Source organism: Nyctereutes procyonoides, unplaced genomic scaffold (genome assembly GCF_905146905.1).
Source record: "Nyctereutes procyonoides isolate TBG_1078 unplaced genomic scaffold, NYPRO_anot_genome, whole genome shotgun sequence".
Lineage (NCBI taxonomy): Eukaryota > Metazoa > Chordata > Mammalia > Carnivora > Canidae > Nyctereutes > Nyctereutes procyonoides.
Window position 1 is genome coordinate 2,542,083 of NW_026575082.1, and position 18,156 is coordinate 2,560,238.

At 46.1% G+C, this 18,156-nt stretch overlaps 1 protein-coding gene across 6 annotated transcripts in view; it reads right to left on the reverse strand.

Moving 5' to 3' along the window:
* Positions 1–2,801: 2,801 nt before the first annotated feature.
* The window catches only part of LOC129514548 (zinc finger protein 236), a 108,066-nt gene continuing 92,711 nt past the window's right edge, over positions 2,802–18,156 (reverse strand). For 4 of the 6 annotated variants that reach the window (XM_055333215.1, XM_055333216.1, XM_055333219.1 and 1 more), the window contains 5 exons: positions 12,421–12,552; positions 10,213–10,410; positions 8,262–8,391; positions 6,008–6,232; positions 2,802–5,308 (listed from right to left, as the gene is read on the reverse strand). In XM_055333215.1, coding sequence (XP_055189190.1) covers positions 5,184–5,308; positions 6,008–6,232; positions 8,262–8,391; positions 10,213–10,410; positions 12,421–12,552 — 810 coding nt within the window. In that variant the 3' untranslated portion in view covers positions 2,802–5,183. The remainder of the gene's footprint in view (positions 5,309–6,007; positions 6,233–8,261; positions 8,392–10,212; positions 10,411–12,420; positions 12,553–18,156) is intronic. The other 2 variants (XM_055333217.1, XM_055333221.1) reach the window with 1 other exon arrangement.

Here is an 18,156-nt window from a genome sequence, read left to right on the forward strand (position 1 = left end):
TTTCCATAATCTGATCATTCTTTTTGAAAAAACCCTCCCCCACCCACCATATTTTAAAAGCTATTAAACATTTTCCTACAAACAAGCAACAAACATACTGAAACAATTTCTTACCATTCCCTCTGAGCAAAGTCCAGGAGAGAAAAAACCCCCATCACTTGAAATAGTTCAATCTGTGCCAGGAATAAGGTGGATACAGGACAAAAGATACCCTGAGTTTGTTATTTCAACAGGATACGGAGTCTTTAAATTTCAAGCTTCTAAAAGTTTGGAAATAGATTTTTTTAAAAAAAATATTTATTTATTAATGAGACACAGAGAGAGAGACAGAAACACAGGCAGAGGGAGAAAGAAGCAGGCTTCCTGTGGGGAGCCAGATATGGGACTCAATCCCAGGACCCCTGAGATCATGACCTGAGCCGAAGGCAGATGCTCAATCACTGAGCCTGGAAATAGATCTTTAAAGAGGATTAGATGCAGTAATATAAACCAACTCCACTGCTATTTCTGGGGAATGTCCTTCATGTCTCATGAACGCAGAGGGTGATACAAGAATTGGTTTTCATTTCACTGCAAGTCACTCTCAAGCCCCTTTTAAGTGAGAGGAAATGGACAATTATCCTCAAGGATAGAAAATATGGCATTCTCACACTCTTCAAACCCAACAGATTTATTGCAAATTCAGCATTGTTGTGTTGTGTTAACCCTTACTGCAAATGTTACCTACAGAAAATGTTCATCTTTAACCAGGTATAACTCACCCCAAACCCAAGTAAGTAAATATACAGGAGTTTTAAAATAATGCAAAACTATTTTTATTATTCTTAAAGTCAGCACAGTGGCTTTTAGCATAACTCCCCATTTTTAATACAAAATTGGATTAAAGAAATATCAGCCAATGTCTAGACCATGAACAACTTTGAAGATAAAAAAAAGGATTCTTCTGTAAATAAAAAAAAATTGATTTTAAAAGTTTTCTTTAGTGGTGAATCAAGAATGAATGACTACATTGCTGTAGAATCTGTCAAATCGATTACAAATGGTCTTCGTGCTGTAAAGCATTACACATAAAAAAGATTAAAAGGCAAAATCTTTTATGATTACTGCCTATTGCTCCTGCCACTGAATCTTTATTCTTAGTGCTTTAAGTACTTCATTCATCAACCATATGAGAAACTACCCCAACGCCTCTCTGTGAAGGACAGGTGGGTGAGACAGGGAGCGCGGGCTCATCTGTGTGTGTGCGTGCGTGCACGTGCACACACACACAAACACACGCCCACGCCACGCCCACGAGAAGGGAGCCGTTTCACATGGGGTCAACGGTGACAAATAGGACACCTGGCTATAAACCTTACCAAGGCAAAGAAAATGTCTTTACTGGAGAATCACAGTGCTTCCAACCTTACAAAAATTCTGCCTGCAAGATGCAATTAGGTTTTTAAATGCTAATTTTCGTTAGAAGAAGGTAAAGATAAAAGACCCAGAATGTGAATGTAAGCACTTTTGAAATTCTATTCTAAAAACCCAAAATCCTACATCACCTGAATAGAGATTAAGTGGCAAAAAAAGAAAAAAATCTAGATTACTTGTACAAAGTGCCAATTATATGCTTTCATCTCTGCCTCACTTCACATGGTCGATATGAGGAAAAGAATAGATTAGCAATGATCGACGGATTAATTTTTTTGGTGGGGGGGGGCCACAATATTGATTTTTGAAATAAACTGGAAAAAAAAAAAAGGCAAAAAGCAGGCATGAAAAGTCCCTAAAAATAATGCCCAGAAGAAAGCAGTCCTATTTATCTTACATATTTCCTTAAAAAGATGTTATGCACATTAATCTGAGGGATCATTTAACATTAAAAATGTGTATCTTCATGAGTTACAGATATTTTTCAGCAAAGGGGGAAAGAACAGAGCTCTACTTACATTTTTTAAAAAATATTGTACCTGTGCTGACACGTGCATTTCTTGCAAATAAATGTTACTCTGGAGTTTGGAAGAGATCAGAGACTGCTAGGTAATAATTGTAAGGCTCAAGTTCAATTTGCTTAGCGCAGCAGCAGGCAGGGGAGCACAGAACTGCCAGCTAACAACACGGGGCCCACTGAAATGCTGCACCTGGATGAAACAGAAACTTGACCAGACAGGGGAGTCAGTCACGAAGACACAGGTTCCGGGTCGTCAGTACATCGTCAGAAGGTAAAGCACAGCCTGAGGGCCCCAACACTGGGCTGCCAGGCAGGCAGGTGCACCTCTGAGTCCCCGAGGGTCCCCCCTCCACCCTGTCCAAGCACTGAAGTATCAATGGAGGCAAGGAGACCTCAGAGTAGGGCACTTCCGCTAGCATTTCTAAGGGACGTTTTTATGTTATCTGGCGCCGTCTGTGTTCTCCAGTGGATGGAGTCCCACACCTCCAGAACCCCCGCCACCTCAACATTGCAAGCACTCTACCCTCGTTTTAAGTTTAGTAGGTGTGCAAAGGCAGTTCATCCTCTCAGCTCACTACAAAAGTGTAAGACAGTCGAGAACCTTGGAGCTGTACTCAAGATGCCCAGGGATCACTCCCAAGGGCCCATCACTCCCTGAGCACACACACAGATGACGCCTGCCACTGACCCATGTCCTGACTTCAGACAGACCTTGCAAGGGTAAGTTTTCATCGTCTGGACATCACAGAGGCAAAGGAAAATATCATTAGAAGTTCTGCTCGGTTAAAAAATTATCTGAACTTGAAATTAGTTCATGTGCCAAATTATTATATGGTAAACATTTTTAAAAGAAAAAAATTAATCACACTTCCTAACTTCATTTTTTATTTATTGTTATTCCAAAGCAGATATGCTAGGATGAGATAGTTCTAAAAATACAGTTATCTATTCTCAAAACCCTGGTTATGCAGGAGGCTAGAAATCTCGTCAGAAGACATTTATCAACCATTAAAATATAAAGATCAACCTGTATGCCACCAAAGGTTCAAGTGAAATTATGTCTTTACAAAACCTCATATTTTCAAGGAATGTTTTGCAAAGAAGCAGCTTTTTATAATTAGGAAGTAAATAAAAATAATATATTAATGTCTTGCGTTTGCCTACTAATAGTTAATAAATTGAGAAAACTCATAAAATGAATCATTGATCTTTTTTCTTTTTCTTTGACGAAAATAAAGGTAGGCTTTAGATTCACCTGGTAAGGCCTTAAGCAGGCAGTTCACCAATACAGTTCACTGAACTATGCTTTCTGTACAATTAGGAATTAAATAAACCCCTTTTAGAGACTGTCCTGAGAGATGACATTTAATGCTACAACCAAAATAAATAACCTAGCAAGAACAAAATTTTTTAAATTCCAATAATTTCAACTTTGGAGATATCTGTTCACCAAAATTAATCAACATTTCTAAAATATTTTAATACAAAATTATAAAAGAAAAGTGCATTAAAAGCAGAATCTTTAAAATTCTGGCACAATTACAATTATTCGGAATATATGGACTATAGCCAGGTACACACTGACATTCCAGGAAAACCTCAAGATATATAATAAGTCCAGTATCACAAGAATAAGTGAAATAAGGCTTTTTTTTCCTTAAAAAAATATACAATACACAAAGCAGTTTGGAAAAAAAAAAGTAATATTATTTAACAGTTTTCTGACTTAAATATTTTCACATAACAAAAGTTTTTATATCACCATCAATATTACTTATGTACAGATGCCAAAAGTGAACAACAAAAAAGTCAAAAGATGCCCTTTGAAAAAATAACAGTGAAAATGTCTTTCTTCAGGAATCTGAAATGAGCTCCTCTCTTAATATACAAAGTCCATACAATATTTATAATAAAACTGCTCTCTTCTGAAACCAGGGAGGCCATGAGACAAAATAAAGGCAATTATTTTTCAGGGGGGAAAAAAAAAAAAAAAGCAAAACAACCCCACCTTTATGTTACAATGAAAAAGATACCCATTTATTAATATAATGAATACAATACTGATCTGAAGTGCTCGCGGGGAGGTAAAAACTCTGATGCTCACTCTGTAATCGGGACTAGTGCTTCTATTTACAAAATATACTGTTCAGCCACACAGAGGCCCATATATCTGTATATGTACATATGTATTTATATATAGAACATATAAATAATTGTGAAGGAGAAATTCACATGAAGTAAAGAACCTTCTGTCTTTGGAATGCTGTAGGAGCAACGCACACTCTGCCCGGCCTGGGCTGGGATTTGGTTTGGGACGTGTTCCATGTGGCACCATTGATGACAGTAAAGAGTTCCCTGAAATCAACCACACACCTGCCTCTGCATAAAGAGAGAATTGTGGGGCTCGGACGGAAACACTGCTTGCTTACCGGGTGGACAGGGCCACGGATCCCCACTGTGTCCTCAGCGCTAGGACACAGTTCTGCTCTTTCCTGCTCATGATGTATGGCTTGTGCTTTCTGCAACCATCTCACCCGTGGACCTGCATCTGGATTTATGAAGCAAGTGAGGCCCTCCACCCCCATTCCATGGGGACCGTTACATCCTCGTGTGTGTCTGGTTTACAGCCCCCCCATTATGCCCCAATGCTGCATTCTTGTAGCTAATGGTTCAAGAATCGTAATGCAGAGAGAACTGGTCCAGCCATCTCTCCAGGTATTAATATTAACTTATGGTAGACTAGAAAGAGTCAATTTCTAATTTCAAAATGCACAGAGAAAAGACATGGAAAACACTTCCCTGTGTGTTTTAACATTTTTCTGAACTTCATGCACCTATTTTATGTTTGTTTTATAAGCTATGCTTCTTAGAACAGAAAGCATGAAGGAGAACCTACCTTACTTTTTCCATGTTAATGTTGGTCTTTGCTAATACAAAGAGGTCACACTATAGTGATAGTAAGATCCAGTTATTTCTTTTGTAACTAGATGTACTGGCCACCAAGGAGACGGTAGGACTGCTGTAGTACCTGAGTTCAATGATTTGTAGACAAGTGACAATACGTGTTCACACTGCTCCCAGTTCTTTCCTATCAGTCTCTGAAAGACAATGATTCTTTAGATACTTTTATAGCTAAAAAACTAGTGTGGTTAACATTTTAACACTTGAAGCTTCAAGACAGAAATTCCGAGCGCTCCATTCTTCACAACATCTAATTTCAGAAACAGCCTTGAGGGCAGGATGGGCCGCGTCAGAACACATTGGCCAGCGCTTGCCACTCGCTGGCGGACTCCTGCACCACCTCCTCCAGGTGGAGGGTCCGGCTCAGCTCCTCAGCTCCGTGCTCCTGCTGCACCACGGGCTCCTGCAGATTTCCTGCAGCACAGACAGACAAACATCAGGCGGAGTCTCAAACACTCAGCAGCACATGGGTATTCACGTTTAAATAAAGACAATCTAAATCGCAACCAAAAATTTCTAAATTGATTTGCTTTCCATCCCCAAGGAAAAAGAATAACTTGAGATGCAGGTTAATAGTGTCGGTAGCAATTCCTGCTTTTTGAACATGAATAGACGCTGCCCTTGTGGCGGGGAACTCCTGCTTAGAGCAACACGAGGTCAGCGATAAGCGATTAATTAAGAGTGACAGCCAGACAACACACACAAAACCCCTCCCATGAGAACCACCACCACCACCACCAATCCCTCCCAGGCTCACGTCACTTGCAGACCACACTGTCCCAAAAACTAGGGAGTCATGCATACAGCAGCAGCTCCACCTGTGACCCAGTCCGGCTGGATGAGGCGAGGGGCCTCCCCTGCCCTTTCCCACATGGACAGCGGCATCCCAAGATGTTGGGTGGGATGTGGGAACCCCGCTCGGCCAGCAACAGTGCTGAGTGGGTGCCGTACCTGCCCTCTGAGCGTTGGGTTGCACCAGCTCCACCGTCACCCAGAGCCAGCCCTTGTCCCAAAACCCTGCGGAGGGGCTGCGCCACAGCCCACTCCTAGCACTTGCTCCACCGCCACGACCACCTGAAGGCCTGACCCCCAGCTGCACGGCGCACAGCTTACCGGTGTAGCTGTGTGCCCGCTTCATGTGGAGCTTCATGTTGCTCTTCTGGGTGAAGCCCATGATGCAGTAGTCACACTTGTAGGGCCGCTCCCCTGTGTGCTTCTTCATGTGCACCTGCAGGGCGCTCTTCTGGTTGAAGGCTTTCTCACAGAGCGTGCAGTGGAATGGCCGCTCTCCTGGGGGTGGGTGGGGGCGGCACTCAGTGTCAGCACAGACCCAGAGCCCTGAGGGACGCACATGAGGTCACCGTCCTTCCGTCCCTCCCACTGCTAACTCATGAGTTTCTAGCAAATCTGCCCCATGGTGAGACACAGAATAAAACCTTAATCCACAGCTACCGGAACTCCCAGAAATAAAAGTAGAGCCCCTATGCTTAAAATAGTGTTCCTAAAACACGTTGGGCAGTAAAGCAAACCCACACCAAGTACATGAGAATGTCAAATCTACCTAATCACAAGTATAACTTATCCAATATTTTCTAAAATGTCATTTTAATTCCTTTGATGTTGATACAGAAGCCCAAGAATGGAAGGGATGTTGCCCCTTGACTCCTGCCAGAAGCCCCACTCATCTCCCTGCTGCGCACTCCCGGGCCTGCATTCTCTGACTTCCCCACACACTTGTCCCCTACCAAGTCCCCCTGGGCCCAAAAGGTTCTTTCCTGTTGACTCTGGACGACTGCCGCCTGGCCAGGCACCTGCTCCCTTTTCCCATGTGGCTTCCCCAGACATGTCCGCATGAAGCCCCACGTGGTTGCCGAGGACACCTGCTGTGCATCTTCCCCAGGTAAACCCCCTGTCACTCTGTCTGTCCCTCGATCCAGTGGCCAAGACACAGGAGGGCTTCCCACTGTCCCCCAAGGTGGCCCCGACACGTCCTGCCCCAATCCCAGGGCATGAGCACATGATAACAGCACGCCTGCGCTGCATCTGTGTTCCTGTGCCTGGAGAACAAGGATGTCATAGATGTGGTTATGGCCACTGGTCAGAGAACCTGGGCTGAGTCACAGGGAGACTTTCAGAGCAGAGGGTCCTGTGGCTGAAGGCAGAAGGGGAGCTGCAGGGACCAAAGGCCGTGCAGGGGCCTTTGCAGGCTTGAAGGCAGCATGCACACAGAGGGGGTGCATCCCGGCCAGCGGCAAGCAGGGCCCATAGCCATCTGCCATCTATGGGCTTCTCTAAACCTTCGGAGTGCCTAGCTTGTTCTAAGGGCAAACAGGAGTCTCTATCCCTTAAAACCATGTTTCTGAGTAAATACATCAGAAGTACAGCATCATTATCTTTCACTCAAAAGCTATTTGCCAAACACCTGGTTGGTGCTGGGTCTATGCTGACAATACAAGGAGGCCCGTGGGCCAGCCAGGGGCACTGGGGTCTCAGAGGCCTCCTGGGGAAGGAGTCCAAGCTGACACCTGCAGGTGAGTCAGAGACGGCCAGGCCAAAGGAGATGGGGCCGAGGGGCCCAGCAGAGAGGATGCTCAGTGAGCAGAGTCAGGACTCCAGAAGGCAGGCAGGTGTGAGACCCTGAGGGTCCCCAAGGCTGGCCGCCGCAGGGCAAGAGCCCACTGTGCAGCAGTGGGCGTGACGGCTCAGAGGACACCAGGGTCCCACCCCCAGGTGCTCAGAGAGGAATCCGAGGGTCCATCTGCCAACCTCCCGCGGTTTCCGGCTGGCTCTGTGGACATGCAGGCCTGCTGGCTGGAGCGGAGGCAGGTCCCGCAGTAGGTCCTGAGGTGAGAGGCCACCACAGAGCCACAGAATGGGGTTGGGACAGTGGTGTCTCCACGTGAGCTGCAGCACGCCTTGAAGGGTGGCGTGGAGGGTGCAAGTGAGTTGTCAGGGAGCCGGACCAAGGGCAGATGGGTGAGAGTTTAGGTCTTGGTGATCTTGGTTTGACAACACAACAGACCTGGGCAGGGTTAGGTGGTGACAAGATGTAATAGGAGTAGAGGGACTGGTGTCCCCACAGTAGGAGGAGCTGGCATCTGGAAGTGGGGGGGACCCCGATACAGGCAAGGTCCCCAGAAGCCACGGCAGCCCTTGCCTAATGGTTCTACTGCCCATGGTCACCAAGGACACTGCAAAATCTTTTACTTGAAAAGTCAACATGATAAATTGATGAAAAATTAGGGGAAAAAAACAGAATCTGTGGCCCTGGCTTTATAAATAACATAGGACATCGTAAAATACGTTTTCTCACCAGCCCACCTCTGCTGCCAAGACCTGGACCTGGGAGCACACAGCTCACGGTTACCTGTGTGGATGCGGCTGTGCCGCTCCAGCTGGCTTGGCTTGGCGAACGCCTTTTCGCAGGTGTCACATTTAAACACTCTTGGCTTCTGGGAGCTCAATGAGGGGCCAGCTTGATGCGTCTGCATATGCTCCTGTTGAAGACCACACACAAAAGGAAGAAATACTTACAACTTACACTCACAGAGCTCTACAGACTCGCGACAGAGCTGTGACCATGGGAACCCTGGTGAGCAGTACGGTTGCTGAGGACCATGTGGGATGAGCATCCTCAGGGATTCAGTCATGGGCGTGGGGCCCCTCACAACCCCAGGTAACAGCTGTGCAGCTCCCTCCCTCATTGCCAACGACCTTGATGGCTTTAGGAACACGGTCAGCTATCTGGTGGGAGGGTCATCAACTGAGTCTGTCTGGGTGCTTCTCATGACGAGACTGGGCTCTGGGCTGAGGCACATAAAGCGCTATTTCCATCCACCCGTGTGGACCGACCTCCAGCACAGGGCGCAGGCTGCACTCCAGGTGGTTCTAAGGTGGCCACGGTCTCTCCGGCCCCCTCATACACCCTCCACAAGGAGGAGGAGATGACTCCGGGGCTCACAGCTAAGGAGGGGACGCCCCTGATGGCAGCGTCCACACGGACTGTCGGTCCTCGCTTCCCTACTTACTAATTTCTGCACTCAGTCACACTTCCATCAGGAAGGACTCAATGGTATTTATTTTGTACTGTGGGTTATAATGCAACACCACTTAATACATTTTCCTGCTGGAATTTTTCCAGCTCTGGCCATAGGGAGCTTTTCCCGTCGAGGGCTCTCGTGTGCCTTGGACTTGTCCCCGTCACTGCGAGTGGCACGGACTACCTACTTATCTCCTGACACAACTTCACCTAAGGATGTTCGTGGAAAAGTTATGCCTCACAGATAGGAATATATATTATTAAAAACATCTTTAAAATTTTTCTTTAATCATACAGCCTCTTTGAAAGGTTTCATGCTCTATTAGTATTATCATAGCTATCATCTCAGCCCTCTCCACTGTGAGGGAAGCATTGTGCTAAGCACTTTATATTCCTCAAAATAACCATAAAATCTAAGTATTAATATCTTCATTTTACAAATTATAAAATTGAAGCTGTGCAGGTTACGTGACCCAGCCAACATCACAGAGATTCTAAGTATTAGGGTCAGATTCAGACAGGGACCAGGCAGGGGAAGCCACACACACATCTCCCTTTGCAAGATTTTGCTTCAGTTTGTTTAGAAAACAAACAAGGCATCCTCTTTCCAGAAAACATGGCAGAGAAAGAGGGGAGGTAAAGATACTGGCTGCACATCAGGAGGGCAGAAGTCTAGGTGCTGTTGCACAGGAAGGCTGGGATCCATCATGGGCTACTTAATGGTCAGATGATGACAATTTTGGTTACAAGGCGCACTGGCTGGGGAGCCTTGGGGCCGCCTCCACCAAGCAGGCCACCTGACCACCCTGGAACTCACTTCCCAGGCCCTTCCTCTTCCCCCTCCCTACTGTGTGCACGTCCCGGAGTTCATCTGGCCACTCTCACAGCATGCAGACCTCTGTACCCTGTCTCAAGGGGGTGCTGACCCAGCTGGTGAGGTGTCCCCAGGCCCCTGTGGGAAGTCCTGCCAAGTGTGGGCCCCAGGGCAAGGGGCATTCCTGCTTCCCCCCAGCCTGGCCCGTAGGTATTTTCACCATCTGCCACTCTGAGGGTGTAAGTCACATGAGACACACGTCAGAACCGCACATAAACATAACTGCTCACCTGTACACCCAGCAGACCTGTTAAAACTAAAATCTCACTGACCTCCTCCAAACCACAGAAAAATCTGTTACTCTTTCCCTTCTGTGAGCATGACTCAGGACTTCTACCAGATCATACACCCTCCAGCGAAGGTCTCTAACCCTGGAGCCCACTGCCAGGCCAGAGCAGAGCTTACCTTGAGGTGCGTGGCACGCTTGAAGGCCTTCCTGCACACAGGACACACATGGATGCGCTCGCGGCCATGCACCTCCTTGCTGTGGTGCAGCAGCAGGGCTGCCGATGCAAACGTGCGGCCGCACTCCAAGCACTGGTGCAGCCGGCCCTCCTTCTCAGGCGGCCCCCCTGGTGCCAGGCTGGCCGATACATCAGTTACCTGCAGCAGGTTGGAAAGCCCGGACTTTACTCAGTGGCTGCGGTTTGCAAAGGGACAAATGACAAGATGACAGAGACACACCATGCAGGTGCACCCGGCCCATGGCACTTTCATCCCAGGAAAGGCCAGCAGGGTGGGGGCGATGGCCTCGGATCAGATGGGCAGACCCGGCTCTGGCATTACTATCCTGGCTGCTCCAGCCCTGTGTCCTCATCTGATAAACAGTCATTGCTGACACCACCTCCCTGTTGGGGCTGGGGTGGGGCTCCAGGAGCTGATGGATACCGGGTGCTGAGAGCGATACCCGGCTCACAGCATGCACTAAGTGCGGTGGGTAGTAGTAGTAGGTTAGCTTAGACAAAAGTAAAGGACATGACCCCCAAAATGCTACTGCTATGGATGAAGATCGTTTCTCAACAAACTGCGGTATAAATCATACTTAGCAGAAGGTGTGTTACTTCTTGATTGCATGAAAGCATTTCCCCAAACTTTGAATCACAACCAATTACATTTTCAAATCATTTTAATGGGATGCCATTAACACCCTGAAAACAAATAAAGCAGGAGTTTGTGACTGAGCTTTTACAAATAGGAGTCTAGTTTTGCAGATAAAAACTTGTACATGATAACTTAATGAAAGAAAATTATAATTAGTTATAATGAAAATTGATGGGATTTGTCAACATTTTTAACCTAGTTTATGAAGTACTTTCTCATAATTTTATGATATATAGAAAGGGATAAAACTTAAGAATATTTAATAAAAGATTTCTACAAAGTGCTCTAAGATCATTAATATATGCTATAATAATAAAAAAAGGAATTTAATAAAAAAAGGAATAAAACCAAAAAGCTCAGAAGCACAAAAATGATGCAGTCATGTCATATGCCATGAAGTGGGTATTATTCTGTGATGCTTGTGTCAGGTATAGTGTGTCTACATGTGAGGGTCTGTATGTACAAAGCCAAGAAACAACAAACACATGAAACTATGTGTTCAGTTCAGCATGTAAAATATATTTCTTGTGAGTCAAAAGAAAGTCTGAAAGGCACAGGAACAAATGCATCAGGCTGCTCAATAACTGCAGGTGTAAACCGCGTGATTAAAGCAGGCAACACACAGCCAGGCGCATGGGCTAAAGCCGGAGGCTGGGGCTAGGGCTCTTCAGGGGTGCTCGCAGCGCCCCCAGCAGCTGCCCTGATGAAACGCTGTGAACGCTCGGTGCCCGTGTCCCTCTGCTGTGCCCACAAGTCCACCAGCTTGCTCCGAGTCCTCTAGGCACTGCCGGGGCTGAGGGTCCCTGAGCCAAGTGTGCTAAAGTGACACAACTGACCTTCCGCTGGATGAGCTTCGGCTGGAGGAGACTGCCTGTACTGATCTCATTTCTTTATAAAGAAGGAGGCCTCATCCCATGGAAAGACCAGTGAGTAATTTCCCTGAAACTCATTTGCTCAAACTGCACAGAACATAGCACCGCTCAGAGTCAGTAACTATTTATTATCTGTAATTTACCGCTAACTCCGAAAAGCTTTAAGGAAGAAGTTTTTAGACTCTTCTATATTAACAGGTAGTCAAATGACAAACAGGCCACACACACACATATGCGTGTATATGAAAAATGTACAACCAGACCTAGAAGAATCAGCAGAGGTATTAAAAGAAAACCCTCAAAAAGAACTAAACGCAAATCAAACGCCATGTGAAGTCTGATCAGCAGGCAAACAGAAGGAGACACTAGTAACTTTAAAACTAGCCTCACACGTGACTGGTTTCTATATCTTATTTTGTGGCATGAAAACCTCATCGCAGCAAACCACAAACTGTGGACTGTCAGTCAGTATCCACCATTGGACACGGGCTGTCCCCAGGCCCTGTGCAGCTCAACACCTACTCTTCACCCCCACTGGGCCAGAGATGCCCTCCAGGGGTGGTCCCCAGCTCCCTGAGCCCTCCCTCAACCCATGTTCCCTAAGCCCACAAACGAGTGTGAATGCACGTGCACAGCATACCTGGTAGGTGATTTCCTCACACGCAGCAGTGGAGGGCTGTGGAGTGTGGCTCACCAAGATGACCTGCGGCGAACCTGCTCCCCCCTGGCCTGAAAGCGAGGGGTCGGTGAGTAAGGCTGGGAACTGCTGGCCCTGCAAAGACAGACTGCTTTAGAAGGCGTAACGTTATCAAACCCAGTGGTAACCTCAGGGGTATCTCTTGTGGTGCAGTTACTGTGGACAGTGGGCAGGTCCTCAGGGAAGTTCACCACAGAAGCACACCGTGACCCAGCATGGCATCCCCAGGCACCTGCTCCAGACACATGAAACCCAGACACATGAAAATGCTCAAAAATAATATCCCCTCCAACGCTCGCGCTCTTCACAGTGGCTGCAGAGGGGGAAACAACCCAAATATCCATTAGCTGGTGAGGGATGTGCAAAGTGAGGCACGTCTGTGTGGCGGAACACTATTCAGTTGAAGGAAGCACTGGTGTACGGCACGAGCCACAGCACGGACGAGCTCAACGACAGGATGCCAAGTGAGGCGGGCTGGCCACAGACCACATGCTGTGGGCTTCCACGGATGTGAAATGCTCAGGACAGGCAGGTCTACAGACACAGGGTGGCTGTCAGGGGCCTGGGGCTGAGGGACGGACCACTAACCACTCACGGTGCCACGTGTCCTTTAAGGGTGAGGAAATGTTCCAAAACTAGATGTGCTCACGGGTGCACAGCTCTGTAAATAGACTAAAGACCGTTAAATTGTATACTTTCAATAAACGGGTGACCACTATGGTAGGTACAGTATATCTCAACAAAGTTGTAAATGTACATACAAGGAACACTTACTTGTTCAAAAACGCACACTCAGTTTTGCTATGCATACAAAGTACTTTGAGTCTTTCTCCCACTCCAGCCTACCTCTCACTACTGACCATGAATCTGAGACAAAAAGGGAGAATGAAAGAGTGCGGGGTGGGCCAGGGGCATGCACACAGGGACAGCCGGGCCGACCACAGGCCTCAAATGCCAAGCCACACAAACTCAGTACACATACAATGTGCACTGCAAGCCAGCGCACTTTACACGTGATCAGAACACGCACGTGAAACACAAAGATGTGAAGGGCCAACATCAACGCACAGGTAGGGAGGCAAGGACAGCAAGGATGCTTTGGTCATAAGTAAGGCACATGGCCCATGTCACTGGTGCCCCTGGCTGAGAGAGCGGGTGTTCCTCGTGTCTTCGGGGCATGCTGAGCTCGATGGGGCATATAAGCCTGGAAGGGGTGCAGGACTTAGAGGTATTTAAAGAATTTCAGGTCCACTTCTCATGGGAAAGATACTGTGGTACACAGACAGGGACAAAGAGGCCATGGGATGGAACACAGGGCACAATATACATTTACAAGGACAGTATCGTGGATTCTAGAGAAAAAGAGCCTTTTTTTTTTTTTAAGATTTATTTATTCATGAGATACACAAAGAGAGAGAAGCAGAGACACAGGCAGAGGGAGAAGCAGGCTCCACACAGGAAGCCTGATGCAGGACTCGATCCCGAATCCTGGGATCAGGCCCTGAGCAGACGCTCAACCGCTGAGCCACCCAGGCGTCCCGAGTAAAAGAGCTTCTTAAATTGATTTGAATTCTCTGCTTTTTATAGGCAGTTTTAAAAAAAGTGAAGTGATATTTTAAGGTATCTCCTTAAATTTTTTTACACAGACTTTGGGCAAGTTCCTATCTATATCAACAAAGCTTCATGTCTGCCATCCCCTCACATAGGGGAGTTAGCTGCATATCACTACCTTCAAACACCAGTCACTGTACTCTTCTGCACTCTTCTGCACTCTTGCTTTTGCCACCACTCTTACCAGACTACACAACTTTGGAAAATTGTGCCAATCAAAAATAATAAATTTGCACTTTCTAATTAATCAGACAAATATGCCTGGCTGCTGGCCAGAAATCCTGGTGCATGTAGGAACCAGTGTTGGCTTAATACACTTACATGTTCTCAAAGGAAAGCTAAGACCTCTGAGACTGTGAGCTTACGCAGGTTTATTGGAGGAAAAGACAAGTTACAGAAGTAAGGAATAGATTAGCAACTGTCAGGGGAAGGGGCAGTAAGTAGTAACATGAGGGACCTCGAGGGATGGAATGTTCTGGGTCTTGACTATAACTACGACAATACCTGGTTGTGATATTGTATCTACAGTTTTGCAAGATGCTACCACCTGGGGAAGCTGGGTAAAGGGTACCCAAGATCTGTCTGCATCATTTCTTAAAACTCACTGTAAATCAATAATTATCTCAAATAAAAAGTTTAATTTTAAAAACTCCCAATATAATGTAATCTACTGGCTTATTATTGGTGTTTCAATTGCTAACATTAAGTATTCTTCACACATACACCTGATTTAAAAATCAAGTGTCTAGTAAAATAAATGCTCAACAATTAGCCACACTCACAGAAGTGGTGACCTGAATCTCAAAGTCCTTTATTTTCGGTTCGTGTTATTACTTGCACTGTTATTTACCTCTTTGCTGTATTTGGTTTACACTGAGATGGGAGCTGCAGGAATTCTCTGAGACCTGGCAGAGTAAAACAGGCCCCAATGACCAGCTGCCAGAATCACCGAAGGCGGGCAAGCACTAGCAGATTCCAGCCGCACCCACCGCTGCTGAACCAACCTTGCAGGAGGAACCTGGGTATTGTGATGTGCAACCTGGTTTGGGAAATGCTGAGAAAACATCACCAGGGGCTCCCATCCAGATGGACGAGGCTCGGCATGACAGCCGACTTGATTCCCTACCGCATCCCTGTAAAGTTGACCTCACTCACTGTGCCCATGTTCTAATCTCGCCAGGATCTGCTCTCAGCAACTCATCATTTCCATGCCCCAGACAACTCCGACTGAACTCAAATTCACACTGTGCCTCTGTGAGAACATCCAGACACTGAGAACCAGCGAGCCTGCACCGGGCACCACAGGAAGGCAGCATGAAGGCTTTGGAAGCTGGGGCCAGGACACCTCCAGTCACTACAGACATGACAGTGACTGCAGAACCGCCCGCTTTTCACACGGAGCGTCTTTAATCACAGCTGCCATGGTCACATGCTGATGTCTTATTGAGACCAAAAAAAAACCACATTTACATGCCTAACTAGTAAGTTTTAAATGTTTTGTACCAGGTCAATAAAGTCAGAAAAAAACAACAAACCTACAAGAATTCATATAAAATAGAATGTGCTTCAAGGATGAGTCGGTTACTTCTTTTTGTTTTCAGAACAAGAACTGAAAAATCACTTTGCTTTCTTGAATAGATTTTTAAGTGCATGCATTTCCTTATAAAATTCTCACATTTAGTAGCCTGATTCCCACCCCTGCCACCAACAGTCCAAAATTTGGAAAGAAAAACTCATTTCAAGTTTGTAGTTGAAAAAGAAATCTCTACAATTCATCAATTTTTCTTTTAATAATTTCCCTAGTAAAGATACTACAAAGTTACCTTTTTTAAAAAAAAATTAGACCACCTCTTTTTGTTCTTCCCACCCTCTTCTCTCATGGACCTTATAAACAAAAAAAAAAAAAAAAAGAAAAAAGAAAAAGAGAAATGATACACAATAAATGGATAGTACTTTCATGTGTTTTTAACATCTACAGTTCACGTCTCTGCAGTTTCCCAGGGAGGGCCTGACTTTCCACGTGCAGACACGGGGGATTGGCTGACGCATCTGCACATTGTTCTCACTTCACTTCCTCACTGAATTCAAGAAGCACATGTTGTGAATGGTTTGAAGGGACTACTGGTAAACCATGGATGTTTGCCTCTTAGTGATTGACTCTTGCCTGTAATGAACAACCATTTCTAGAACAGTTCATTTCTCATAACTGCCTTGGATTTCCAGCTCACACTTTTATGATCATGAACAATCCTAACAGTTTACATATTTATAAACATTTCCATATATGTTCATTGACCTTTTGACAATAAAATGATGGTTCTTTTGTGCAATAAATCACTATGTTTAGAAAAACAGCCCTCATAAAGCTAAGAGAGGGTTGATATGGTTTTTTTAACTTTTCAGGGTATGAAGTCATTGTGAGTCCAATTAAAGTCCAGCAGCTAACAGAAGAGATTCAAATGAACCTACAGAATTTCAATTGCAGATTTTTTATACTATTGTTTTATACAATGTGTGCTAATTAATCAATTTGGGTTTAATTTTTTTAACTGATAATTTTTGAAAAGTTAAGCAGAGATTATGTATCAGTGAGGTAGCCCACAGACATGCAGGAGGAAGCCGCTGTTCATCTGCAGCAATGGTGCTCCCGACCTTGGGCACACCTCATCTGTAGCAATGGTGCCCCCCGACCCCAGCCACACCTCATCTGCAGCAACAGTGCCCCCCAACCTTGGGCACACCTCATCTGCAGCAACGGTGCCCCCCGACCTTGGGCACACTTCATCTGCAGCAATGGTGCTCCCGACACCGGCCACACCTCATCTGCAGCCAACGGTGCCCCCGGACCTCGGGCACACCTCAGTGCCACCCTTTGCTGTTACTCTCTGACCCAGCTGGCCCAGACAGCAGGGCTGGGGCAGGAGAGAGGGGAGAGCTGACCTGCAGCACACCCCACCGCGGTCTGCCACGGCCTGGTACATGGAACTGGTGCGGCCTGCGATCTATGCTGGGGGTGAGCCAGGAGAAAGGGGCAGGGACTGTTGCGTATACAGCACAGACTCCTCTAAGCCACTACGGAAACGTGGATGTGGTGCTAACGTAGCAGGGACCACAGAGGGTTTTAGCCAGAGGAGTAGCACATACACACGTGCTTTTTATTAATTCTGGCACCAGGCCAGATCCCATCCCCACCTGTGCATTCACTCTGCATAGGCAGCCTTACTTTGTCCTAGCACTAACATTGTCATATCCAACACTTTAATCTGATGCCCGGTACAGAAACTTCTCAAGGCAGCAACACCCTCCTTGGCCCCAATCCCTGCACTGTGTGAGAGGCTTCAGGGAGCCAGCCTGGGAGCAGGACCGGGGGCCCAACAGCCACCCTGCGCACGAGCAAAGACATCCTCAGAAAATACTTGCATTATTTAAAAATGTAACCTAGAATAACTAAGAACTCCTCATTGAACTTCACTGCAATTATAATAATAATTCTTGGGGACGCCTGGGTGGCTCAGTCAGTTAAGCATCTGTCTTGGGCTCAGGTCATGATCCCTGGGTCCTGGGATCTGATCCTGAATCGGGCTCCCTGCTCCACGGGGAACTTCTCCCTCTCCCACTCCCCCTGCTTGTGCTCTCTTTCCAATACTTTCAAATAAGTAAATAAAATCTTAAAAAAAAATTCTCAAAGTGATATAATTTAACAAACAGAAAATAAACTCGTAACCATAGAAATAAATGCCTCTCTGGCTTTTTCTGATCAATCCTGACCCCACTCTGCAAAGTTATTCCAAGCATTAAAGTTGTATTTTAAATGATTTTTACCTCACAACTACTTCTGTAACTACTATAGTTAAAACTGTACCGTGAGAAACCAGCCATGGCCCTGACTGCCAACGAATATACGCGACAGGGCAGGAGCCACGTCCTCACAGTTGCCCGGCAACTGGAATATAAGGTTATGTATGACCATCATCGATACTAGAATCACAGGTAGGAAGTGAGGACGCACAGCAATGCATCAAGAATCAATCAAACTCCCTGCATCCTGCCTTGAGAAAGAAAATACAT